Raw genomic sequence first — 10403 nt, 5'->3', positions numbered from 1 at the left:
CCTGCACACAAACACCACTGCAGAAATAGTCTAACTGCTTCTACTTAGTTTGTCATGGATTAAATACCATGACAAACAAAGTTTAAGCTACAGCAAATGTATTAAGAGAATCATGTGAGGTGTGTGTATTAGCAGAGCCTGTACACCGGAAGTGCTCGTTGATTACCTCTGAAATGTGATGCAAGAGGGCCTTCGTGCACTGGGAGAGGAGATGGAGGAGGGGGAGTTCTCCGAGGCCAGAGAGGACATGGAGAAGGACTACGAGGAGGTGGGCACCGACAGCGTGGGGGAGGAGGAGAACGAAGGAGAGGAGTACTGAGTCACTGAATTGATGGATTACTTAAGTGATATCTGCAGGTGGTTTAATGTCTGACCATCCTTCAAAACTCAATAGATTTTCATTTAAAAACACACATACAGAAACCAGTGACAGTTTAGTATTTTAATCCCCTAACAGCTGTAACATGTAAAGTGTTTTCCCGCTCTTTCCGGCCCGGAAGAAGATTTAAGCTCCATTTTGAATTTGGGGATCATTGATTACAATTTAATTTCTGTACTCAGGGGCTAGTGGGACAAAGTCTGGACCAGGCTAAATCCTGGAGTCCTCAGATGTGTGGGAGGGAATATGATATCTATCTAGGTCTAAAACACCTCAGGTGCTTCTTTAGAAATAAAATGTGGTAATGTTAGACGAGAGGGATGATTGCAGAATCAGTCCTTCTTTGTTGATATAAATTCTCTCTCTGGATCTTCAGCCATGCAGCAAACAAAACCAAACCATGCTCCCAGTTCCTCTCAGAGTCCTGCCTACTATCTCTGTAAAGCGACTTTGAGCACCTGTAAAATACTGCTCTCAGATGTTGAGAGCTTCATCGTAGGGTGATGTACTTAAAACGAAAGTTAATTATAATCAATTATATTCTTGTATAACTCAGAATGAAAAGGTTTCATCTGTTATGTTTTCTATATTTGCAGTAAAAAACAAAGTGGTTTGTTTAAGTTGAGTGTGTAAGGTCTATGATTTATGGGTGTCACTGATAAGGAAGAGGGCAGTTTCTTCTCCTTTTTTTTCCTCACAGGAATACACAGGGAGGGGGGGCTCTTGCCTTAAGGAGAAACACTGAGGCCTTTAATAAGTGGTTATGTCATAGCCAAGGATTATTTTGCAAACCCTTTACATCAGAGGTCAGGCCCAGTTTTACAAATATGGGCATAAAGGAGGTGTTTTTTTCGAGTTTTCTGTCCTGTTGTAGAGCATAAAGCCACGGGGTAAGAGAGAGGGGCCAGAGCTGGGTTAGATGGCTCTCGGTAAGGTATACCTGGAAGACGTTGTTAGAACGTACAGGAATAAAATGAATAACACTATTTAGATCTACCTGGAAGACGTTATTCGGAGGTACGGGAAGCTTAGATCTAATGGTATTATTTAGATCGACCTGGAAGGCGTTGTTAGAACGCACGGGAATAAAATGAATATGAATTAAGGTTTTAGATAAAAAATATAACCCCAGCATGATATGTTTTGTATGATTATAATGTGTTAAAAGGTAAAGACTCTGTATTAGTTTGGACCTATTTTTCTTCAAATAAACTGATCTCACCTTTTGGACTGGGACAACTAAAAGGACATCTGTGCTCTCCTCTCCTACTTCAAAGGTAAGACTGCACCCTGCCACACTCACGCTTAGGTAGGAACACACCTCATTCACTGATACCAAAATCCTTCGGGATCGCTTAAACAGATTAAAAAGAGTTGTCTGAATAGAAACAGCAGTTAATTGAACCTGGTTCTTTGGGGAGTTAATAGAGGTGAGATCTTGCTGACGTTTGGTGGATCTGAGCCAAGCAGTAAACTTACATAGACTCAGTAACTTCGGTCAGGTCAATTAGTAGGTCAGAGTAATTTACCGGAATAAATTATCAGGACCTCACCTATACTCTAAACACAGAAATAATGTATTCATTTATAGCCCAACGTCGGTATGCACTGTGAACAACATGCTGATGGGACTCCATGACCCCGCCCCCTCTGTTGGTCAGAGACGCTTCTTAGGCTGCGGCCCCACGAGGACGAAAACGGCTAAACGCATAGGATTAACGCAAACGCAATCGGCTTCCGTCCACATGCAATAATTATCCGGATAGTGCCTGCCCACACGAGACCGCTCCGTTTAGCTCCAACCGCTGGAGAAGCTGCAGTACATATGCAGGAGCCTCTACGTGGCGCTGTAACTTCCTCCACAAAAGCAGCGAAGAAGCATGGTTGTCATGGTTGCCCTTCTGTTTATTCTCCGCGGTGGGGGCCGAGGGAACCGGGCAGAGTTTTTCGCCAGTCAGCGTGTATTAAAGTTGAAATCTTCCGGACAAAATTATAAAAGTGCCGGTCAAAGGTCTTCTTTGTTATTTACTGAGCTTTAAAACAAATGAATAACGACTCTATATAATATAATGATAAAATACACGGAGCCTCTCTTTTTCCTCCCTCTCTTCGGACAGCGCCAGTGTCTGTCTCATGCAGCAGCTCATCCAGTAATCAGTGACCCGGCCGACTGTAAAAATAAACATATTTATAACTAGTTTAGGTAGTTTGAGTGGTAATTAAAATAGCTAAGGGTGATGATCTGACTTGAAGTGTGTGTTTTGCTGCAGCGGGAGGAGCTTCAGGTGAGCAGAGCTGCGTGTCTCCGTCCTGTCAGATTAGACTTCACTCGCGAGAGAAAGATAAATAATCTGAATTCAGGGTGCAGTTTACTTTGACTGGGGGTGAGCAGCAGAGGTGGGGAGAGGCGGGGCTATTGCCTCATCATTATTGCTGTAGATGTTGCACAAACAACTGTAGCATGGTCAATAGCGTCCGGAGCACGATAGCAACTCTGCGATCCGCCATTGTTGTTGTTGTTGGTGGCGAAACACTTCAGCACTGGCGCGGGGTAAGCGGAGGTGAGCAGAAGAGGTGGGGAGAGGCGGGGCTATTGCGCAATCACTATCAGTGATCTGAAAATGTCCGTATAGGGCGCACACACGGAGCTGTTTGACCCCCCAGAGAGTGGCGTATGCATTTCTATCCACCTTGGGACCCGTTGTCGTTTCCTCAGTCGTTTAGTGCCATATTCGGTCGTCCTCGTGTGGCTGAACGGTCTATATGACACTAAACAGTAACGCAAACGACCAAATTCGTCCTCGTGGGGCCGCAGCCTTAGCTACGTGGTAGAAATCAGACACATCCTTTCTGACTTTAAAGCCGTCCCAAAGTAAGATGGTTTTTTGTTTCTTTTTTGACACCAGGCGGGCAGACGGAGAAGCAGAGCGTCGTTCTTCATCGTGAGAATCATCATGGTGGAGAGGAGGAGGAAGAGGAGGAAGAGGAGGGTGTCACCGAGGCAGAGCTTTGAGGATGGCGTTGACCTTCTCAGCCGTCAGCGCAAACTCAAACCGATCCTGCACACAGAAAAAGGAGAAATGATTCACCCTTAAGATGACCCTTTGTTCTGTATATTTCCTGTTTCCATGTTTACGTGACAAACTCTGACCTTGGTGCGGACCATCCCCGGCCTCTGGTCCCGGACGTGCTCACAACACCCACACCCACACACACACACACACACACCCACACACACACACACACACACACACACACACACACCCACACACACACACACACACACACACACACACACACACACACACACACACACACACACACACACACACACACACACACACACACACACACACACACACACACACACACACACACACACACACACACACACACACAGTAGAACTGCATGATATACAAAAAGCTCACCTTTAGCCATGCGATTGAGAACCATGTCGATCAGGATGTACGTCCCAGTCCGGTATATCCCGTCACTTTTCAAACAATATATAATACAAATAATTAATAATCTGATTGCAAAAAGTCTACCTCGTTAACGATGGTTATTGCTGCCACCCAGTGGACTCGTGTGGTACTACGATGCCATATCAACGCCGTCCATTTATCTCCATCATTAGATCTTTAGTCTAAATTAAACGTCTTACTAAGTTTCTATTAATCCATGTTGTCGATGGATAATTCAGGATTTACCTGCAGCGCACGATGACCGTCCTCTGTAGCACTTATTCACCTTCCTGAAGAGAGGAAAAACACAGCAATTTAAACAAACAACATGTATTTACCTATTTAAGCTGGTGCATTAACTATTCCATATAAACATGGATGCTAGGAACATTATGCAATCTTAAAATATATCTGAAATCATTGCAGTATCTAGAAAGTGCACAGAACCACTTTACTTTACCCCTACGGCAGTTTAATAATTGACCTAGCATCTATGTATATATATTCAAACTGTTAATATATATATATATTAAAACCCTAGAGCCCCAAGGACAGACAACCTCTAGGTTCAGGAGATAATACATAAATATGAGAACTTTTTGCAGCCTCAGTGTTTGACTACAAAAGTCTCTTCTGTCTTAAAATAAAAGTACTGGTACACACAGACGATTTGTGGTTGGAGTAAGGGAGGATGGGAGGAAACACTTTGGTGTCTGCGACGTCCTCTTGTTGTCACCTTTCTTTAATAAATACTCAAACCTTCTGGACGCCTTTGGACACACTTCTATTGTCATTCTGTACAATGTTACGCCTGCTTTAGGTTGGTTTCCTCACGTAGAAATAAAGTGGAACAGTATTTATTTTCATGGTAAATTCCTCATGTTTCATAATGCATGACTTTGCTTTGTTTTAAGATGATTTCCCCCAGTTTTTAATGCTTTTCCCCACATTGAAATCACTTTAGATTCTCACTTTGAAACACAATAGACTCCTATCTTGTGTGCAATAGGAGTCCTTTACGTTTTATTTAATTACAGTAATTGCAGTAAAAGTATTTAAATATGAGTTTTGCTGCAAAATAATGTAGTTTTTGTTGTAGTAATGTTTCTGTATCTAAAGTGTAAAACCCTCCGGTAGCTTTACAGGTTATTTTATTTTATTTATTTTATTTATTTTATTTATTTTATTTATTTTATTTATTTTATTTATTTTATTTATTTTATTTATTTTATTTTATTTATTATTTATTTATTTTTATTTTATTTTATTTGCAGTAATTTATTGATATTTCACTGCAGAAACTCCTCGGTAAACCGTATTTAATTTTGTCTTAATGTAGGCTACATTATTACTTTCATATTCTGTTCTTGTACATATCCCATATTCTATCTACATGTATATAGACTTTTTGCACTACTTTTTATTTTGTATTTTGTTATATATGTTGCATTGTTGGAGGACCTCAGGTCAGAAGAATTTCATTGCCATTTCTACGCTGTAGCTGCTGTGAGATCTTTGAGCAATGCAGCTGCTTCTTCAGTCAGTCTGCATGTTTTTGTACCAGATTACGGGATGTCTCAGCTTCTTGTGCAGGTGGAGGCGGTACCTGCGGAAGTCGAGCAGCGGGCAGGTGGCGGGGGGGGATGCCCTGCGCCAGCCGGCTGAGGAAGTGGAACTGAGTGAGGGTCCGGGTGTCCTGCGTCTGGACGTTCTTCAGGTAGAAGCTCCGCACCAGGAAGTCGTTCGTGCTCCGACACCAAGTTCACCTGGAGAAACACCATCAGACAAGTAGTGGAGGACAAATACTTTGTTACTGTACTTAAGGTATCTGGTATCAGTGCTTTACTCCACTACTTATTTTTCTGACGACTTCTTACTTTCTACTTCTTACATGCTGAACACAAATACCTGTACTTTCTACTTTTTACATTTTGAACCCAAATACTTGTACTTTCTACTTCTTACATGCTGAACACAAATACCTGTACTTTCTACTTCTTACATGTTGAACTCAAATACCTGTACTTTCTACTTCTTACATGTTGAACACAAATACCTGTACTTTCTACTTTTTAGATGTTGAACACAAATACCTGTACGTTCTACTTCTTACATGTTGAACCCAAATACCTGTACTTTCTACTTCTTAAATGTTGAACCCAAATACCTGTACTTTCTACTTCTTACATGTTGAACACAAATACCTGTACTTTCTACTTCTTACATGTTGAACACAAATACCTGTACTTTCTACTTCTTACACGTTGAACCCAAATATCTGTACTTTCTACTTCTTACATGTTGAACACAAATACCTGTACTTTCTACTTCTTACATGTTGAACCCAAATACCTGTACTTTCTACTTCTTACATGTTGAACACAAATACCTGTACTTTCTACTTCTTACACGTTGAACCCAAATACCTGTACTTTCTACTTCTTACACGTTGAACCCAAATATCTGTACTTTCTACTTCTTACATGTTGAACACAAATACCTGTACTTTCTACTTCTTACATGTTGAACCCAAATACCTGTACTTTCTACTTCTTACATGTTGAACACAAATACCTGTACTTTCTACTTCTTACACGTTGAACCCAAATACCTGTACTTTCTACTTCTTACACGTTGAACCCAAATACCCAAATACCTGTACTTTCTACTTCTTACACGTGTTCTTTACACAAATACACACACACACAAATACACACACACACACACACACACACACACACACACACACACACACACACACACACACACACACACACACACACACACACACACACACACACACACACACACACACACACACACACACACACACACACACACACACACACACACACACACACACACACACACACACACACACACACACACACACACACACACACACACACACACACACACACACACACACACACACACACACACACATGATACATGTGATGGCCTCTTACCTGCCAGAAGTCAGAGATGGTGTGTGACAGCGGGCCCTGGGCGGCGATGTAAGCAGGCATCCGGCATCGTGCTCAATCTGAAGTGGGAGGGTTACAAAGGTCACATAAAATACAAATTTCGTGACGTTTTTGAAGACATACGATGACTATAAAAAAAAATGTTAAGATTAAGATGAGAAGATAAGAAGTAGTTTATTAATCCCAATTTGGGAAATGTTTGCATTGCAGCATCATAAAAAGACAAGGCATTGTACATTAGAGAAATTAAAAGACTTGAAATAAACAATACACAATTAAAATACAAATGAAAATACAAATACTACTACGACATTTAGTATTCATACGTACGATGGTGCTGGCGTTGATGTAGTCAGATCGTGAAGGGTTGACCTTCACCCTCGAGTGATCATCTGCAGGAACACAGGCACATTTAACCCTTCAACACCCCCCCATGTATCTCTTAAAGGCCCCCTATTATACTGTTTATCATCAATATATCACAGGTCTCAGATATATACGGAGCCTGTCTCTGATTGGCTGAAACAACAAACAGATCATTGCAGCATCCCATAATCCCCTCTGTTTCAGCCCTGTTTCCAAAGTGCTGATTCTCTGTCTGCAGAGCCACGCCCCTCTGAGAGAAAAAAGAACACAATGGTGCTCTAGGAGGAGATTCAGGTGATAAGGTGGGGGGGGGGGGTTGCCTTGGTTGGTGATTGGCTAACGCAAGCCAACACATCGTTATGACATAATAAAGTGGCCAAAATCTGATCAGCTCAGACAGGTTTTTATATAAATGGATCAGCACAAAAAGAGAGAGAATCTTTTGTCCTGAAACTTTCAGAGTCTCTTTCCACAGAGGGGACACATGTTGATGAGACATAAAAAGGTGGATTTTGCATAATAGGAGACCTTTAATATGAATATATTTCTGTTCACTCACAGGGGGCAGACTGGGCGCAGCGGTTCTTCTTGGCGTTGGCGTCGCTCTGGGCGATGGAGACGGCGCTGGGCTCGGCGGTGTCCTCCAACTCCTTCATCAGACCGTCCTTGTTCCTCAGGTGGTCCTCCATGTAAGTCTTTTAAACATCTCTATTGCCGGAAAGTGTATCCTCGATTATAGCTCCTCCAGAGAGCCTCCTCGATGCTCGATCCTCGGTCCTCGAAGTGCATTTAGAGAAATGCGATGTCCTTCAACATGACGCGCTGAAGTCCATTTCTGGGTCACTACTGGAGGACCGAGGATTCGAGGAGTCGAGGAGGGGACATTAGTGAAATGAGAAAGGGCCCGGGTCCCTTCCAACCCTGTTCCAACCTGGGGGGTCATGCCTGGGGTCCAATCATCACGTTTGATTGGTTTACAGAGGGAATCATGCATACCATAGATGGGCTTTTTTAAATGAACATCCAAAAATCCCTTTAAAGTCATGTCAGCTGTTTTTGTACCAAAACATAGAGTTAAAATGTGGCGTGAAACCCAAATTCTATTCTACTGTACATGTTTAATTTTGTTGAAGCTTTGTGAGGCTGGCTGGTGTCGTCAGAGAAATAATGCTGGCTCAGGTGTTCCAGGTATCCTGTGAGCAGGAGGGATTTCCACTGGTCATGGTACACACCTGGAGAAATGGAAACGGATGTCAATGTAAATCACCTCTCAAAAAGCCTCATATATGATGTTCATATTGACGCGCAGTAAATAAACATCCATTTGGAAATCTTGCATTTTTGTACACAAACAGATATACAGGGTCAGCTGAAAACTGGGCTGTATTTCTTGAAAAGTTGGAGCTTTCCCAGGAGAAGGACAATATTTGAATTACTAATGACGAAAAATAAATGGAAGGCATATTTCTGAAACCAAGTTATTATATTGTTGTGAAGAAAATAAAAAAATGCACTGCAGTGGGAAGGCACATAAATGTTGTATCAGTATATATACATCTGTCTGTGTTTTAGACATTTAAGGCCAAACTAGTGAACTTGAACCATAAACGCTGAGGATGCAGGGTAGATGTAATACCCAACGCGCCCACAAGATGGCAGCACAACGCAACTATTCTACAGTATTCTGAAAAGATGCTCACCAGAGATTCTCAGCGAGTATTAAATCAGAAGTCTGTTGCTAACCATATCCTATTATTTCAATAAATAAACTACTGAAATTAATATTTCAAAACTTAAAATGTCGTCCCAGCAGAAACACAACTAATCGGAAAAGAATGGAAGGGACTTAGTTCTTCTTCTTTATATGTTTTGTTTGTTTGTGTTTTGCTCACGCAGACTTATCTAAAGCGTAAGCAGCTTACCTTCAATTATAATTTTGCACATAACAATGTTCAAATCCTGCAGGCTGGGGATGATGTTATTTCGCCACAGGGGGGCACCAGTCAGACTCTGCTGTGGGCCGCTGAGGAAAACCACAGACTTTATGTTGAGGTTTGGCTCCAGTGGAGATGTTACAGGTGAAGTACCTTGCATTAAGAGTGGCAGGAGGTTACTCTGGTATCCATGCTCCTATTCTTCATAGAAAACATTTAGAATCCAGATGGATGACAATGACATCATCTGGCATTAAAGTGGAGGACAATAAAATGTTATCATGTTTTCAGCAGTGAACAGAAAAAAGTATGCAATCTGGACCTCACTAAAGACCACATGTGATCGCTTCCCGAACTGTGATGAGAGCCACTATGTGCCAGACCATGTGTGTGTGTTAACTGTGAAACCCTTGAAGCTACAGGCTGTCTCCGGACTCCTGACAGACACGGCTCAGGTGTTGCTCTTCTCTTCCTGTGTAAATTATAAGGCAGGGTTTGAAAGGTGTCACACCAGACACAGGATGCTGCCCCCCTCCCTGTCTTTCTATCTCTTCCTCTTTTCTTTTTCATGTAAATGACAACAGCTATGTGATCTGTCAGAACTGGCTCTACGACGGCAGCTTGTAGCGGCACATACTATTGTTGAGACTTGAATTGTATTGTAAAAAAATATCCCCGTATTTACTTTTTTCCACACATCCATACGTTGCCATTTTAGGCAAGACACTACAGGAAAAATGATGTTTCCTTTTCATATAGAGGTCAGTTTTGAGAGTTTGTGCTTCTTTCAAACTAGTGGAAATAAAACATCTAAAATATATATTCATGTGTTTACTTTTCTAACTTATTTGCATCTGTAGATGTAGATTTATCCTAATCTCACTATAAGTTAGCATAAGATAATACATTATTTGCACATGTTACAATAACATTCATGAAAACGTCATGTGTACCCTATTCAAATGTGTGTCTTTCAAAATGTCAAGAGTTTTGCAAAATATATTTTGAGAAAACAGTCTTTAAAGATACGATTTTCATACTACCCAAAAGATAAACCTTGTGTCTTTATGTCAAACAAAAAAACTGCATTGAAATGAATTGCAAAAAACATTTTATTGGCATAATTTAACATAGCATTTCATTACGCTTGCTTTTCAACAGGAAACGTTTCATGGTGATATCTAGCCGTTAAACCTGTTACTCTGTTCATCTGTAGTGTCTCTCCTACATAAATGTCCGCAGTGTAGGTTTTCTGAATTGACCGTGAAGTCC

At 41.3% G+C, this 10403-nt stretch overlaps 1 protein-coding gene across 1 annotated transcript; it reads right to left on the bottom strand.

The window, feature by feature from the left end:
- Positions 1-3299: 3299 nt before the first annotated feature.
- On the bottom strand, positions 3300-7886 carry LOC117456196 (receptor-type tyrosine-protein phosphatase-like N). The gene is given in 11 exon segments (XM_034095983.1): positions 3300-3438; positions 3531-3569; positions 3774-3909; positions 4102-4134; positions 5451-5485; positions 5487-5589; positions 5591-5610; positions 6814-6878; positions 6881-6890; positions 7162-7223; positions 7757-7886. Coding segments are annotated over 11 exon segments (699 nt in total). The 3' UTR covers positions 3300-3372.
- Positions 7887-10403: the final 2517 nt, after the last annotated feature.

The sequence above is a fragment of the Pseudochaenichthys georgianus genome, chromosome 2, assembly GCF_902827115.2.
Source record: "Pseudochaenichthys georgianus chromosome 2, fPseGeo1.2, whole genome shotgun sequence".
Taxonomy (NCBI): domain Eukaryota; kingdom Metazoa; phylum Chordata; class Actinopteri; order Perciformes; family Channichthyidae; genus Pseudochaenichthys; species Pseudochaenichthys georgianus.
Note: the sequence above shows the minus strand (reverse complement) of the source record. Positions and strands in the feature narration are given on the sequence as shown.